The following is an 18,269-nucleotide window of genomic DNA, read 5'->3' on the forward strand; positions in this document are numbered from 1 at the left end:
ACATGCATTGGGACGCACAGGCTTGGCACATTAGGGCAAGAAAAAACTTTGGCTGGTTTTCAAAGTACAAACCAGCCAAAGGCCCAAAAAGTAGCCCAAATCTGTACCTTGACTAGTTTTTACTTTCAAAACCTGCCTGGGCTTTAAATTAGTAGCCCTCCTATCGGCCCATATCCTTACTTAATACAGATGTAAAAATATTAGCAAAAATCTTGGCTCAAAGACTGAACAAAGTAATTACCTCAATAATACATCCTGATCAAACGGGCTTTATGCCCAACAAGAGCACAGCTATTAACCTGAGACGAATGTTTTCCCACCTTCAAATTGACCACGCCAATGCTGGTACCAGAGCGATTGCCTCACTAGATGCCACTAAAGCATTTGACTCTGTTGAATGGCCATATCTGTGGAAAGTGTTGGAAAACTTTGGCATAGGGCCTAACTTTATATCATGGGTTCAATTACTGTACCGATCACCTACAGCTCGCATACAGATCAACAAAACTCTTTCCAGGGAATTCCCCCTCTCCCGAGGGACCAGACAGGGATGCCCTCTGTCCCCACTGTTGTTTGCCCTAGCGATAGAACCACTAGCTATATTAATCCGACAGTCCCCTAGGGTGGTGGGGCTTAGAACAGGAAGGGTAGAGGAAAAAATAGCTTTATATGCTGATGATGTTCTCTTATTCCTAGCAGACTCCAATGGTTCTCTTCATAATGCACTCCACTTAGCAGGTCAGATGGGCAGGTTCAGCGGGCTCCATATAAACAAGGAGAAATCCATTCTTTTTTCTCTTGAGACTCCTGGGCCAGTAGGTGTTATACAAGGTCTTAAATGGGTCACAAGGTTCAAGTACTTAGGTATTAGTATAACACGGAAAGCGGAGGAATATGTACGTGAGAATGTCGAACCAGTGTTGCTAACTTTTAAAACCAGAGCAAGTCAATGGGAGAAACTTCCACTCACTGTTTGGGGCAGGATAAACTTGTTTAAAATGATATCTCTGCCCAAATTTATGTATGTTATGCAACACTCCCCGTCCTGGCTTCCCCCGCAACTATTCAAGCGTATTGATGATATACTATTCCCCTTTATATGGGCCCACAAAGCCCCCAGGGTTAACAGACAAACGCTAATGGCTCCATTGGACTGTGGTGGATTAGCGCTCCCGCACCTAAAATATTACTACTATGCTACGCAGCTGATGTATATACACAATTGGCTTACACCGCATCCTGAGAATCCACTTACGGCACTGCATGCCACTATGGCGGGATCCCTCGAAGCATTGAGAAATGCGCCTTATAGGAAAGCCAGGGACACCCCTGAACTGCCACCTGTTTTATCAGTTCCACAGAAAATATGGGCGCTTGCCATGCAAATAGTATCCCAGTCACACCCCCAACCTTCTCCAAATGCACCACTTTGGAGAAATTCTAATTTCACAAGTTTTGCCCGCTTACCTGATTTTCGTTACTGGCCCAAAGTGGGAGTCCGCCATCTGAAGGACTTACTAGTGGAGGGCAGCTTTCCCACCCTGGGCCAATTAAGAGAGCGACTAAGTCAGCCCGATATACAGCTATTCCGGTATTTCCAGCTGCGCCATGTGTTTTATTCACAATTTGGGTCTCTAACACCAAACACAGCGACCTCATCCTATGAAAATAGACTGTGGGATCCAGACCCGAGCAAACTAATTTCTGTACTATATAAGTCCCTGATACCTAGCCTGGGGAAACCCTTTGACAAAGTGAGAAGTAAATGGGCTGTGGACATGCCCCACTTGAGCGATGAGATGTGGGCAGAGGCAACTGAGGGGTTATATGACTATCTAATCTCCACCAAAGATAAGATGGTACAGTACAGAATCATTCACAGGACGTATATCACACCGCTAAGGCTAAAAGTAATGGGCAGGAACCCTACCGCTTTGTGTCCGAAATGCAATTCTCCAGATTCAGGTTTCTTCCACTTGCTGTGGGCGTGTCCGGTGGTATATAAATACTGGGCAGAAGTAGTGCAATACATTAATGAGCAAGTCCTATTACCTGGCATTCTTGCCCCGGAGGTATGCTTGCTGGGAGTACTAGAGGACACGGCCCCACTGATTAAGACCCGCACCCTACTAAAATCACTGTACTTCTATGCCAAGAAACATGTGGCAATGAAGTGGATGAGTCCCCTTCCCCCACAGGTCCAACAATGGGTCAGATTAGTAAACAGTATCCTGCCAGCTATTAAATTAACCTATCTGGCCAGACGGTGCCCCCAGAAGTTTGAAAAGGTTTGGGACCCCTGGCTGGATGTCAATCCAGAGGTTACCCTCTAAGACTACATAGGTAATTGCCTCATGTAGCTACTCTCCCAATGCCATTTATTCCCCTCTGAGTAAGTTTCCTCCCATTGACTATTGGAATGTGCCTTACTATGTACTCCTGCTGTGTATAACTTACTATTGCCCGCTAAATATGTCATTTTATTTGTATGGTCATAGCATTGCAACTTTGTGTTTGTGCTGTTGTGTTGTGAAAATGTTAAATAAAAACCTTTTAAAAAAAAAAATTAGTAGCCCAATTTGGCTGGAAAACCGCCACCCTGGTAACGTTAATAGGTACAGTCTTTTAAACACACTGCCTGATGGATAAATGGGTATAATATTTTAACTATCATGCCTGCTGGGTTAATCGGTACAGTATTCTAGCAACACTGCCTTCTGAGTGAATGGGTATCCTATACAAAATCCATTGCTTGCTGGTTATATTGATGATTATAATGAGCTGTCGGGTAGTTGCTGGGAGTATATGTAGCACTACAGGTTAGTTAGTCATCTAGTGCCGTAGAGACAGGATCCCATAAATATAAATACAATAGCTACACTATTCATCTCATTTATGACTCAATAGGCCACTGATTGGCTCTGTCTCTGCAGGTATTTGCCTACGATCACTGCTTCTGGTCCATGGATGAGTCCGTTAAGGAGAAGTTTGCAGGTAATGTAGTCGTCTTGTGTTTAAGAACTCGTGAGCCAAGCATTGTGCTTACATCCGTTTTCTTTGATCAATAACCAATCACAAAGCGTCTGCCATGATTAAAGGGGAACGGCCAACTGCAATCATCATTTATATCCGCTGAAAAACCATTCAGTGAGTCCGAGAACTGACAGCAGAAGTAATCACTAGTTGAACCCATGGGGGAAATTGTTAGGAACGGGAACGCACGCCAGATCTAGTATAAGTAATTCTAAAACAACTTGACTTGCTGAGTAATCGTTGAAGACGTTTCACTACTCATCCGAGCAGCTTCTTCAGTTCAACTGACTGGTGTGGGAAATCCTCGGCAAATAAACTCTTCCACTAATCCAATCACAATGGCACATTGTAACTCTTCAGAGAGGGGACAACTGAAACTCACAGAGGTGTGATTCTGTGGGATTACGGTGATAGGATTATCAATGTGTCATGTGACTCCTAGAAACAGGTGTTACTCGTGAGAGTTGCATGAATGATTACTCAGCAGGTCCAGTTGTTTTAGAATTATTTATACTAGATATACCATGACTTGGATGAATAAAAATCTTCAAAGTCAGGCACCATTTCTCAATAACCGATTGCAGCTGGGAAACAATGTCCGGGTTAAAAGTATAAGCTATTTAATGTTTTAAAATCTTTTGCAGAGGAATTTCACACCTTTTGAATGTTTTCTACCTGCTCTCTTTTGGTGCAGAATAAAGTGAAATGAGTCTGGCAGTCCTTGGGAGAAATAGCCGTGGTACTAATTTATTGGCCACTGAAGTGTGTCGTGCTCATTAAAACCTTGGGGGGCAATGACGTTCCTCCTGTGCATTTTGTTTGATGCTCACTGAAGGGAGGCTTGTTCCATGAATAGATCCAGGGCATATTAGAGCCACGCTCAGCCTGGTAATTGGGTCTCAGACCATGGCATGTTTTCAGGGAACAGATTTTTGCTAAATGGCATTCATTTTAATTTTTACATTTGCTTTTTAAAAATATTTTTATTTTGGTCAGAAGGCCTGATCTTCCACAAAACGAAGTGGTTAACCCTGTAGGTCACAATCTCCTAAAATCGACCCCAAAATCCTTATGGTCTGGCCCACTGTCTTTTTATATTCCTGTAACTCAGGGTTCCCCAACCTTTAGAATCCATGAGCAACATTCAGACCTAAAAGGAGTTGGGGAGCAACACTAGCATAAACAAAATGTTCCTGGGGTGCCAAAAAAGGGCTGTGATTGGCCATTTAGTAGCCCCTATGTGGATTGTCAACCTAAATTGAGGCTCTGTTTGGCAGTGCACCTGGTCTTTATGAAACCAAAACTTGCCACCAAGCCAGGAATACAAAAATAAGCACCTGCTTTGAGATCACTGGGAGCAACATCCAAGGGGTTGGAGAGCAACATGTTACTCCGAGCTACTGGTTGGGGATCACTGCTGTAACTGGATCTATTTATCTCCTCTGCAGGACAAGATGTAGTCTTTCAGTGCCTTGGAGAGAACATACTACAGAATGCCTTTGAAGGCTACAACGCATGCATCTTTGCCTATGGGCAGACTGGTAAGTTGCTAATCCAATAAGGCAAGTGAAAAAGTAGTTAAAGTGGTTGTTCTCCTAGAGACCAAGATGAAGGATCAGTGATCACAACAGCATGATCTTAAAGGGGGTTTTCATCTTAAAATTAGTGTGAGTGATCAGTGTCGGACTGGGCCGGCGGGAAACCGGGAAAAAACCCGGTGGGCCCCGGCCCACTTGGGCCCCCGCCGGCCCAGTCCCGGTCCTAGATTGGGCCCCCGAACGGGCAGTAAAAAAATTTCGGCGCTGTTGCGCATGCACGCGTTGGGGCTGACGTTCGCGCATGCGCATTGGGGCTGACGTTCGCGCATGCGCACTAGTTTTTGCGCATGCGCACGGGGCCCCCGAGGTTCACAACCCGGTGGGCCCCGACTGCGCCAGTCCGACCCTGTGAGTGATACTCTGAGACAATTTGCAATTGGTTTTCATTTTTTATTATTTGTGGCTTTTGAGTTATTTAGCTTTTAATTCAGCAGCTCTCCAGTTTGTAATTTCAGCCATCTGGTTGCTAGGGTCCAAATGTTCCTGTAAAAGTGGATTTTGCAGTTCCTCAGGGGTGTGGTCTAATTTCTGATTGGTTACTGTGGGTTATTGCTCTGGTGCAAAGTTGGCTGGTGTTTGTAAATTAGGGATGCACCGAATCCAGGATTCGGTTTGGGATTCAGCCAGCTTTTGGCCCGGCGGAACCGAATCTGAATCCTTATTTGCATATGCGAATTAGGGGTGGGGAGGGAAATCATATGACTTTTTGTAACAAAACAAGGAAGTAAAATATGTTTTCCTAGTCACACCCCTAATTTGCATATGCAAATTTTTATTTGCATGTTCAAATTAGAATTTGCTTCAATATTCTCCTGAATCTTTCACAAAGGATTCGGGGGTTCGGCCATATCCGAAATAGTGGATTCGGTGCATCCCTATTGTGAATACGCCCCACAGTTTCACAAGCGTGCGTCATGCACCCACCTTTAATAGTCTGTCCTATAAAAAAAAAATCTGTGATTTTGGGGTTCTGTCCATTATAGTGATCATGTTGTTTTTGTCAAAAATATTAGGCATTTGAAATGAGGAATGTTTTTACACAAGTGACAGTCAGTGTGCCGAGCTTTTGATTGTAACTTGTGTTTATTCAGGATCTGGCAAGTCCTACACCATGATGGGCACGGCTGATCAGCCCGGACTAATCCCAAGACTATGCAGCACTTTATTCGAAAGAACCCAGAAAGCAGAGAACGAAGAGCTGAGCTTTAAAGTAGAAGTCTCCTTTATGGAAATCTACAATGAAAAAGTCCGGGATCTCCTTGACCCAAAAGGGTGGGTCAGCTGAATTTATTTTGGTTAGATTGTAAATTTTATTCTGTAGGGGCAATAACTTTTTTGCGGGGTGAGATTTTGCTCATGCATACAGGAACTGCTGTTTTGTACCCTGTATTCTTGGCCTCAGATAATCCAGTCCCCTTTGTGCTGTGTAGACATCAGTGCTGCTCTTGGTTAAACCCATCTGCCCCATCTCAAATAGTCTACTTTCCAGTGAATGTCATACAGGTATGGGATCTGTTCTCTAGCATGTTTGGGACCTGGGGGTTTCCGAATAAGGGGTCTTTCTGTACTTTGGATCTCCATATCTTAAAGTCATTTAAATTAGGGATGCATCCGAATCCAAGATTCGGTTCGGGGTTAGGCCAGGATATAGTCAGCAGGATTCGCATTCGGCCAAACCAAATCAGAGTCCTAATTTGCATATGCAAATGAGGGGCAGGAGGGAAATCGCATGACTTTTTGTCACAAAACAAGGAAGTAAAAAATGTTACCCCTTCCCATCCCTAATTTGCATATGCAAATTAAGATTCGGTTCGGTATCCGGCTGAATCTTTCGCAAAGGCCGAATCCAAAATAGTGGATTTGGTGCATCCCTAATTTAAATATTAATCAAACCCAATAAAAAATTTTGCTTCCAATTAGGATTAATTATATGTTAGTTTGGATCAAGTACAAGCTACTGTTTTATTATTAAAGAGAAAAAATCATTTTTAAAAATTTGGATTATTTGGATAAAATGGAGTCTGTGGGAACACACAGAAGAGCACAATATCCAGTTACATATATGCTTTTATTTGTACCCCCCAGACATCAAAATCATAAATATAAAATATATACATGTAATGGGACCTGTTATCCAGAATGCTCATGACCTGGGGTTTTCATTTTTAAAAAGTCTGAATTATTTGATTAAAATGGAGTCTAAGGGAAACGGTCTTCCCAAAATTCAGAGCCTTCTGGATAAGGGGTTTCCGGGTAACGGATCCCATACCTTTATAATTAATAGATAATAATCATATCCGACCCCGTGAACACGTGAGCATTTACTGGCTAGGATAGATGTCATTCTCATGCTTGCTGGCTGTGTGGTACCTCTGGGGTACACTGACTATTAAAAGACTAAAAGGCCACGTTACCAGTCAAATATACCCTGTTCTCTGCTCAGTTGAAAGAATTCAGCAAGTTCTAGAGAGAAGATTCATTAGCCAAGTAGAAGTAGATATCCGTCAACCAATGAAATGACTAAATAGCAGGGGTGTAACTACAGGGGAAGCATAGGGAGGTATAGGGGCCCCATGAGACCCTAATTCATATAAAATTTTAAAACTGGTCAAGCTCTCGACATTTTGGGGCCCCGAAAAATTATTTCCTTTGGGGCCCAATAATATCCAGTTAAAGGATAAGTAAAACTTTAAAATAAGTGAATGTAAAATTAATGAGGGGACTATTCTAAGCACTTTTGCAATGTACATTCATTATTTATTAATTATCCCAAAATATTAAGGTATACATATACTGTTAATATGAATGAATTTTGTTCCAACAGCGCCACCTGCTGGTCAGTTTCCCACCAGTCTGACCAGCAAGTAGTCAAGGAAGTTGTCAGGAGAGAGAGGCTGATGTTCTTCTGCTTAGGAATAAAATTAGAAACCTCTCACATCTTTCCTAAGCAGAAGAACATCAGAGCAGTGTCTTTCTTTCTCCTGACAACTTCCTTGACTACTTGCTGGTCAGACTGGTGGGGAACTAACCAGCAGGTGGCGCTGTTGTAACACAATTCATTCATATTAACAGTACATGTATCCCTTAATATTTTGGGATTATAAATAAATAAATAATGAATGTACATTGCAAAAGTGCTTAGTGCTCATTAATTTTAAATTCACTTATTTCAAAGGTTTACTTATCCTTTAAGCCACTGCTCAATAGAAGAGAAGATAGACCATTCAAATGCTATTGTCCTTAAGTTTCACATCTTAAGTCTTTCCATTCAGGACCGGCTTATAACATGTCATTTATTTCCTTTTCAGAAGCCGCCAGTCCCTTAAAGTCAGGGAGCACAAAGTTTTGGGCCCATACGTCGACGGCCTATCAAAGCTAGCTGTCGCCAGTTACAAGGTATATACCCGTGTTCCCCTTTAATTAGATCATTTGTCTTTCTTTTTAAATCTCTTTTTATTTAATTTTTTGCAGTAAATGAAATTGACATGACTGTTTGACAATCATACAAATATATATCAATGAAAATTCATGTAAATAATGTTCAAAAATTTACTGTGAACAATTAACAATAAACAAGATGTGTTAAACAATAAGACCTGTTCTCTTCTTTCAATTAAAAGCTCAGGAAAATAAGATTTAAGAAACCCATTAGAATTAATTTGTGACTATAGATCATTTGTAATAGACCAACCGCAAAAATTGTGACTTTCCTCCAAAAAATCAAGCAAAAGGTAGTTAAAATTACAAGTACATTTATTAGGATATTACAAGTGGAGGCTTCCACTTGTAGGGGGTTATTTATCAAGGCCGGAAATACGAACCTCAAATAATTCGTTGTTTTCGGAAATTTATTGAAGTCCGATGGTCTAAAAAAAATCCAAATCCGAAACCCCGGCATCTAAAAGCTCTCAAGGTCCTGTATAGGTCAATGGGGAAGGTTGCAGTGTTTTTGTGCAAAACTCTGAACAATTCAGAGTTTTCGGGGAAAGCTCAGAAGTTTGCCCGACCCTATTTTTTCGGGCTTTTTTCTTCATAAATAATAATAATAAGGTCCATTCGGGCAATCGGGCAAATACTTAGATAAATTTGGACCTTGATAAATAACCCCCGTAATGTCCTTTTGCTTGATTTTTTGGAGGAAAACTCCAAAACAATTTTTGCGGTTGGTCTATATATATGCACCCATAGACTTGGATGAACTGTAAGTATATCCTCTCCTTCATGATTTCTGTTCTTGCTATTGGGCTTCCTACACTTTGGTAGTGTTTAAAGGAGAACTAAACCCTAAAGTTAAAAAAAAAAACCCTATCCTACATATACCCTCCTCCCCCCAGCCTAGCTACTACACAGGGCAAATGCCCCTAACTCTTTACTTACCCCTCGGTGTAGATTCTGTCCAGCGGAGTTCACGGGCGCCATCTTCTTCTCTTCGGTAATCTTCAGGAAGTAAGTTCTGTATCGGTGCATGCACAGTTGGAACAATTTTTTGTTTCTTGACAACTGTGCATGCGCCGAAACTCATGCAAATTGCTGAATGTGCCATAAGAAGATCCAAAGATTACCGAAGCGGCTGAAGATGGACCCCCGTGAACTCCACTGGATAGACTCTGCACTGAGGGGTAAGTAAAGACGAAGGGCATTTGCCCGGGGTAGCAGCTAGGCTGCAGGGGGGAGAAAGGAGGGGGGTCTATGTAGGGTAGGGTTTTTTCACTTTAGGGTTTAGTTCTCCCTTAAATTGTGATCATTTGTAATACTCTGAGAGCAGGAGCAGCAATGTTGGGAGTTACATTGTAGTTGAAGGTGAAAAAAAAAGACAGTTACATCCGGTTCAATGTGTTACAGAAGTAAGTCCAAGCTAAATCCTAATTGGGTGGAAAAGTGTATCCCAACAACCTCCAGTGTTGCAGGGTCTTGTTTATTTGGCTATGAGTAGTGTGATGTGTGTATCTGCTACAGCACCAATTACCATACTATATACTGTTATATTTTGAGCAGAATATATGCTGGATAACCCTACAATAAATCCTTTGACTTTACATGTGGCAGTTAATAAAATGGCATGTCCTTACCAACACTAAATTCCATTTTTTTGCATTTTTATTTTAAAGGACATTGAGTCATTGATGTCAGAAGGCAACAAATCTCGTACAGTGGCGGCAACCAACATGAACGAAGAGAGTAGCCGATCCCATGCAGTCTTCAACATTATCCTCACGCACACTCTGAGCGACGTCAAATCCGGGGTAAGATACTTTCCCCACCGGAAATCCCTTGCTAAAAATACTCCTGGTTTCTTGCTAAGTATCTCTCCAGGGCAAAACAAGTGCTATTTTCTAGGTTATTTCATTTTTTTTAGTGTTCTTGCTCAATTCACAAGTTATTGTTGGGGTTTAAAGGAATTGCTCAGTATAAAAATAAAAACTGGGTAAATAAATAGGCTGTGCAAAATAAAAAATGTATCTAATATAGTTAGTTAGTCAAAAATGTAATGTATAAAGACTGGAGTGACTGAATGTGTAACATAATAGCCAGAACACTACTTCCTGCTTTTCAGCTCTCTTGGTTTCCACTGATTGGTTACCAGGCACTAACCAATCAGAGACTTTGGGGGTACACATGGATCATAACTGTTGCTTTTGAATCTGAGCTGAATGCTGAGGATCAATTACAAACTCACTGAACAGTTATGTCCCATGTGGCCCCCCTTATAGTCACTGACTAACTCAGAGTTAGAGAGCTGAAAAGCAGGAAGTAGTGTTCTGGCTATTATGTTACACATCCACTCACTCCAGCCTTTATACATTACATTTTTGGCTAACTAACTATATTAGAAACGTGTTTTATTTTGTACAGCCTATTTACCCAGTTTTTATTTTTATACTGAATTGTTCCTTTAAAGGGGATCTATCGCGAAAATAAAAATTGAGTTTGTGGGTGCTACACCCTTAAAGGACCAGGAAAGTTAAACTAAAGAAGTAGGTAGAAATGTTTTACGTTATGTTTTGTTCTTCTGTACCAGCCCAAGGCAACCACAGCCCTTTAGCAGTAAAGATCTGTGTCTCCAAAGATGCCCCAGTAGCTCCCCATCTTTTTTCTGCTGATTCACTGCACATGCTCTGTGCTGCTGTCACTTACTGAGCTTAGGGAGCCACTCACAATATACAGTACACATAGAATAGAAATGTCACAATATAAGGCTGATTAGTAATTAATACAGATAATTACTACATGGCTGCACAGAAACCAGTGCAATTAGCATCAGAATTTAATAATCAGCAAACCTGTAGCATCAGCTTATATTACAGCCAGGGAAGCTCATTTTTTGCTGGATAATTAGTGACGAGCCCTAAGCTTAGCTTCTCAACAGCCAATCAGAGCCCACTGAGCATGTGAGTGTCACAGACACTTTCCAAGATGGTGACCCCCCTGTGACAAGTTTGAAGTCCTGGATCATTGCTGCTATTGACAAGCTGAAACTTTAGCCTCATGCAATATGTTCACTATATAAAATATGACATTTTTAGTCCTATTCATTTTTAGGGATTCCTTCTCCTTTAACCTAGGTGCTCACTTTTTAAAAATAACCGGTTCTGATGGAAATCCTGTTTCTCTGAGTGCAGGGTGTTTGCCAGAGTCTGTTATTATGTTACCTTTTGTTTGTGCTGGAGTTGGTTATTTCAGTAATTCTGCTAAGAAAGGGAGCTCCCCTAAAAGACGTATTAGACCTACCTGTCAATCAAAATCTGAGCCAGGCCTCAGCATGAAGAGAGCATAGAGTGATAGGTTGGGGAGAGTGAGATACTGAAGAGTAACTTGATTATTTTTTAAATGGAACCAAATTTTTAATTGACTGTATTTAGAAAGTGTCTTATTTCAGTGAGCTGAAGCTTATATTAAATTTTTATTGTTGTGGTAGTTCCCCTTTAAATGAAAATCATTAGTATAGAAAAACCATTAAAACTTTGAAATCCCTAAGTCTTTATTAAGAAATAACTTACCGAAACTCCACTTGCGCTCCTCTTCAGAAAAGGCGACGATCCATCGTGCGTTGCTTGATTTCTCCTCCCTGGCTACTTCTATAAGGAAGGCAGGGAGGAGAAATCGAGCGCCGCACTATGGATTATTTCTTAATAAAGACTTAGCGATTTAAAAGTTAAATTTGTCTTTGTGTTTTGTTTTTTTTTTATCGTTCTATACTAACGCATTTAAAAAAAAATACAAATTGATGTAACTGGTCCTTAAAGTTGGTGCCCAGACCCTCATTGATCTCACTTTGCACAACCCCTGATCTGCCCTTTGTGATTCAGTGATTAATGATGTCTCGTAAACGTATATGTCTCAGTGCCATCTGCACAAACATAAACAAGGAGCGACGAGACTTGCGCTCAATAGGTTTATAGCCCATAAAGCTGGAACTCATTTGTGGCCCCTGGATTTTGAGAAATTCTCAGAAAGACACAGAGTAAAATGTTGCTACTACAGGTTTATCTAGTTGCTTTCTCAGTCTAACAGCAGTAGCACCCAGAGGGGTTTCTCGTGTTTTGGCGTAACTCGTCTTGCCTGAAATCATCGGCAGTGGAGGGAGGGGCAATTTGGGGAATTTTTTTTTTTGCTTTTACTTGCTGTGCAGCTTAGTACAGTCGTTGCCAAACTGATGATATATTAGAAAAAGAATTGTTGTAGGGGTAATAATACCAGGAAGCACAGAACTTCTGCTGCTAAAGTGTCCTTTAATCACCACACAACATGTTTCGAGCTGCAAGGCTCTTTTTCAAGTGTAACCAGATATATTGGAACCCAAAAAAGTCTGACTAATCCTCTGCTTTTTTTGGGCGCTGAAATGCCAGGATCAGCTCTCCATATGTGTTTGCTGTGCAACAAAAGACTAGGAGCAGCTTTTGCTATGTGTAGTATGGACTCACGGCAATAGGCCAAGAACAGCTCCATGTAACCTGCCCATACCCTGATTTATTGGCCTTACTACAAGAGGCCAACTGCAGCCCCTTATACCTTTTTGTGCCTTATAATGGCCTTGAAACAAGTGGCCAGGAGCAGCTTCCCATACCCCCTTTGATGGGTGCAAGATGCGAAGGAGAAGGAAAAGTTAAAACTAAGTAAGCTTTATCAGAAAGGTCTATATAAATACATCAGTAAACCCTCAAAGTAATGCTGCTCTGAGTCCTCTGTCAAAAGAAACAGCACATTTCTTTCCTTCTATTGTGTACTCATGGGCTTCTGTATCAGACTTCCTGTTTTCAGCTTAAACCTCCAGGGCTAGGGCTGGAGCATGCTCAGTTTGCTCCTCTCCCTCCCCCCCTCCCTGCTGTAATCTGAGCCCAGAGCTATAAGTGAGAAGGGAGAGACTCGGGCAGGAAGTGATGTCATAACAAGCTAATATGGCAGCTGCTATCCTAAACAAACAGAGCTTCTAGAGCTGTTTACTCAGGTATGGTAAAACATTCTACAGAATAAATATAGCGTTATAGCTTGCACTATTGCTGCTAATCTATTGGTAATAAAATACCTTGGTAGCTGTTCTTCTCCTTTAAAGGGATGGTTTGCCTTTAAGATAACTTCTAGTATGCTGTAGAATGACCAGCAACTTTTCAAATAGTTTTCATTGTTTAATATGTATAGTTTTTGAATTATTTGTCTTCTTCTTCTTCTGAATCTTTCCAGATTTCGAATGGGGGTCATTGACCCAATCTAAAAATCAAATGCTCTGTAAGGCTACAATGTATTGTTATTGTTACTTTTCATTACTCATCTTTCTATTCAGGCCTCTCCTATTCATATTCCAGTCTCTTATAAATCAATGCATGGTTACTAGGGGAATTTGGACCCTGTAAACCAGATTCCCAAATGCAAACTGGAGAGCTGCTGAATAAAAAGCTAAACAACTCAAAAACCACAAATAATAAAAAATGAAAACCAATTGCAAATTGTCTCAGAATATCCCTCTCTACATCCTACTAAACATTCATTTAAAGGTGAACAACCCCTTTAAGTCCAAAAACAACATGCTTCCTATTTCTACATTCTTTAAAGAGGCAGAAAAACAAGGTCAGCTTGGGATGTGTAAATACAGTTTTCCGCAGTGAAATGAACCACAGATTTGTATGTGTGTTTCTTGCAGGCAAAGAGATGTGATATAAGATTAGTATTTACATTATCTCTGTACATGCCTAAGGCACAGTTAGCGGAATTGAATACGGTGAAGCCTCGTGTGGGTTAATCATCATACTAACGAGCAATCAAGCCTGGGGCAGATCCAACCTTCCGCAATGAATAAGTAATAAGAGTAAAGCAGTTTGTATATAGGCCTTTGTTCCTATGGGACTCATAGCACTTTACCACAATGAATAAAACAAATCGGCATGTGCCGGAGCATCAGGAATATTAGCGGGTCATAAGAAGGTGACCCTGAAATATGTACAGTCTCCGCTATCCAGGGGTGCTGGGAGTTGTATTTCAACAACTGATATAAAGTGTTACTGGAACCCCTTTTGCTTGACTGCCTCTATCCGCCCCCATTATCCTTTATACCTCCTTTTCTTCCTTCTTCAGCTATTACTCTATACAACCCCATTATTTGTGGTACCAGGGAAATTCACCCTTATTTGGACCCCCTTAAAAATTGCTATTGGACACACCTGACACATATTTATGCCTTATTTTTTTACCAATACTGGAACAGCCTAAAAAGAACCAAACTGCAGTGGATCCTAAAATGTAGGAATGGCCCCCTTGGCTTATGGAGGGCAGACCAGTGGCTGGGGGTGATTTAAAGGGGAACTTGCCAAAATGAACAGTTAATATAAGCTTCATCATACTGAAATAAGAAGTTTTCTAAATACAATCAATTAAATATTCTGTGCTGTTTTTGAAATAATAAAGTTTCTCTTCATTCTGTCTTCATTCAGCAGTTGGGTGTCAGATATTCATTGACAGTTAGATCCAATATCTCTCATAGGGGGGCTCCTTTTGCCTAGAACAGGGGTGCCCATACTTTACTAATTTTACCAACTAAAGGTCTACTGGTAGATCCCGATCTACCTTTTGGGCACCCCTGGCCTAGCAGATGTATTAGAGCTCACTCTATTAAACTCACCAGACATCATGTCTCTCTACATGCAGGATTTGTGCAAAAGGCAGTTATTTTGTTAGATTTTGTTTGTACTGGAATCAGTTATTTGAGTGAGCTCGGCTACATCTGCTAGGAAAGGAGCCCCCCTATAAGATATATTGGATCTGTCAATGAATACAGTGGTGTAACTAGATATTACTGGGCCCCACAGCAAATTATTTTTCAGGCCCCCAAAATCTTTAGAGGTTGACTTGTTTCTCCAATATTTATTGAAATTGCATATGAATTAGGGCCTCATGGGGCCCCTATACCTCCTGGGCCCCCCTGCAGCCGCAGGGTCTGCTTCCTCTATAGTTACGCCCCTGAATGAATATCTGACACCCGACTGCTGCATGATGACAGAATGAAGAGAAACAGATGCTGAGAGAGGAATAGTGAAGATAAACTTGATTATTTCAGAAATAATGCAGAATGTTTAATTCATTGTATTTAGAAAGTTTCTTATTTCAGTATGGGGAAGCTTATATTAAAGGGGTTGTTCACCTTCCAAACACTTTTTTCAGTTCAGATGTTTTCAGATTGTATCCCAGAAATAAAGACTTTTTTCAATTACTTTCCATTATTTATTTTGTACTGTTTTTTGAAAATCTAAGTGTAAAGTTGAATGTTGGTGTCTCTGGTGTGTGAGTCTGGCAGCTCAGTAATTCAGGTGCAGACTCTGTTACAATTTTACATTTAGTTGATCCATTTCTCAGCAGCATCTCTGGAGTATCAGCAACTATTGTATCAAGTCTAACAGCTGCCTGTAATGAAACTCAGGGATTCTGCTCAGCAGGGACAAAGATAAGAAATGTGTCAAATAAATGTATCAATTTAGAACAGTTTAGAGGGTCGGCGACCCCCCTCCCAGAGCTGCTTTAGAAGGTGACACTTTGCACTTCAATATTAGAAAACAGATAGTAGTTGGAAAAAGTTGTTATTTATGGTTATCTATCTGAAAACAACTAGTTGTTTGAAGGTGAACAACCCCTTTAATTTTTCATTTTCGTGATAGTTCCCCTTTAAAGGCCATTTAGGGTGAAATGTGGGTCTCACTTTTTAAATTTCCTTGCCTACTTTTTAGTACTATCCTAGATAGTACAGGAATGTTTTAAGTTACTTGTAACCTTCTAATAAAGAAGTCCCCAACTAAGTGCTGGACCTCAAAGTGCAGGGGAGGGGCATTTGATCTGGATTAGTACAAAACCCATTGGAAGTGTAGCAAACAGCTGTTCTGCTCCATCTGCTGGTTTACATTGGAATTGCTCTAGATATTGCTCCTAATCTCACGCTGAGTAATACATTCCTTGATAAACCACAGAACTTTCAATGCCTACACCCCAGTTCCATCCTGGTCACAGTAACCCTTACCTTCCTCTACACTAACATTGAACACAATGCCCATTACACTTTCCCTTAATAACATTTCTTAGGAAATATTTACACAACACACAGACCTACACAGGCCTAGTTGATGGCCCGTGATGTCATAGAATTAACTGGAATCCTCATACACACTGTTTTCCTTCTCGGTGAGATCATTTGGCTGAATGGATTTTTAACCGGTTTGCTGGATTGCTGCATGTTCTTCTACAACTGACATGAAAGGGATTCTGTCATGATTTTTATGATGTTGTTTTTATTTACACTGCAAATAATTCACTGTACAATATAAAATGTCATTCCTGAACCAGCAAGTGTATTTAGTTGTAATATTGGTGTGTAGGTGCATCTCAGGTCATTTTGCCTGGTCATGTGATTTCAGAAAGAGCCAGCACTTTAGGATGGAACTGCTTTCTGGCAGGCTGTTGTTTCTCCTACACAATGTAACTGAATGTGTCTCGGTGGGACCTGGATTTTACTATTGAGTGCTGTTCTTAGATCTACCAGGCAGCTGTTATCTTGTGTTAGGGAGCTGCTATCTGGTTACCTTCCCATTGTTCTGTTGTTAGGCTGCTGGGGGGAAAGGGAGGGGGTGATATCACTCCAACTTGCAGTAAAGAGTAACTGAAGTTTATCAGAGCACATGACTGGGGGCAGCTGGGAAACTGACAATATGTCTATCCCCATGTCAGATTTCAAAATTAAATATAAAAAAATATGTTTGCTCTTTTGAAAAACAGATTTCAGTGCAGAATTCTGCTGGAGCAGCACTATTAACTGATGCGTTTTGGGGGGAATTTTTTTTTTCCCATGACCGTATTCATTTAACAAATTTTCTCCTTTTTGTTTCATAATTATTAGCAGTTTAACACTGCCAGTATCATGAAATTGTTTGAGACATGCTCCCTACTGTTGCCCTGTTGACGGATGGGTAGAAAAACAAAAAGCAAATGTTACTAATGCAGGAAGGGTCTCTTGTTCTAGCAAGGATTCCAGAATAGGCTCCCATTGTAACAAGTTGGAGTAAGTGGAAGTAGTAAAACCAGATGATACAAGAATGCACATTCACCAAACAAATGCAAACAAAAAACAGATCGGTTGCACAAGCAGTGTGTCAGTATAAACCTTATAATAAGCAGTTTGGCGTTTGTTGTTGTCTGTGTTTTGCCAAAAGCCTGAAGCACCTCCGATGATCTCACATTCCAAGTGTGTCTGTGTTTTCTGTGCTGTATGTCACCACTCAGGCTGTGTACCTTGTGTATTGTTTATTTCTCAAGTGCTTGTTGTGTTGCCATTTAAACCACCGCCAGCGAGTTATGAAACAGAAACAACAACAACACAGTGCAGCTCTATGTAATTTGTGTGGCTCAATATAAGCAAGTTCATTACTCGTTCATTGTTCAGGATAACAGAGTCCACCAATAGGCACATCTCCTTGGCACTTTCCCAACCCACATAACCCCCCAATCTGTGTTGCACTGAATGACGGAATCAGTCATATAAATCATATAAATGCTGTTTGGCCATTTAAAAATAACATAGTAAAAAAGGATGAAAAAAGTCCATCAAGTTCAACCTTTTATGTCTATATATAACCTGCCTAACTGCTAGAGGCAGATTTATCTAGGGGCACATTTTGAATTCATGTGATTATTTTTTTTTTAAACTCTCATGAATTTGATTTTAATCAAAATTCAATTGGGGGGGGTAATTTATTGAAAAAATTGAATATGTAAAACTCGGACTAATTTTACCGAGCTGAAAACTCGAATTGAATTAGACCAAACTCGATTCGAGTTTTTTTTCGAGTTTTTTTTTCTCCGAAAAAACTCAAATGTCAGGAAGGCTGCAAACATCTCAAGAATTTTGCAGGTTTAAGGTGGCAAATAGTAGAATTTGAATTCTTAAAGGGCCAGAGGATGATAAATCTCTAGTCCCTAGTCAAATTGGACCGTTTTGACCATAAAAAAATTTGAAATTCGATCCTTAATAAATATGCCCTCTAGTGTTTGTGGCAACCATGTAGACTCTCGTTCATACGGGAACAAATGTACTTTTTAACAGTACCCATTCATTTCATTCTATGGATTCATCCAAATCTCGGACACCCGAACCTAATGGTCTCCAAA

General features: G+C 40.6%; 1 protein-coding gene across 2 annotated transcripts in view; it reads left to right on the top strand.

The window, feature by feature from the left end:
• kif13b.L (kinesin family member 13B L homeolog) overlaps positions 1 to 18,269 on the top strand; it is a 155,497-nt gene that overhangs the window by 60,265 nt on the left and 76,963 nt on the right. For both annotated transcript variants that reach the window (XM_041562042.1, NM_001145074.1), the window contains 5 exon segments: positions 2,934 to 2,994; positions 4,482 to 4,574; positions 5,723 to 5,903; positions 7,940 to 8,027; positions 9,740 to 9,874. In XM_041562042.1, coding sequence (XP_041417976.1) covers positions 2,934 to 2,994; positions 4,482 to 4,574; positions 5,723 to 5,903; positions 7,940 to 8,027; positions 9,740 to 9,874 — 558 coding nt within the window.

The sequence above is a fragment of the Xenopus laevis genome, chromosome 5L, assembly GCF_017654675.1.
Source record: "Xenopus laevis strain J_2021 chromosome 5L, Xenopus_laevis_v10.1, whole genome shotgun sequence".
Lineage (NCBI taxonomy): Eukaryota > Metazoa > Chordata > Amphibia > Anura > Pipidae > Xenopus > Xenopus laevis.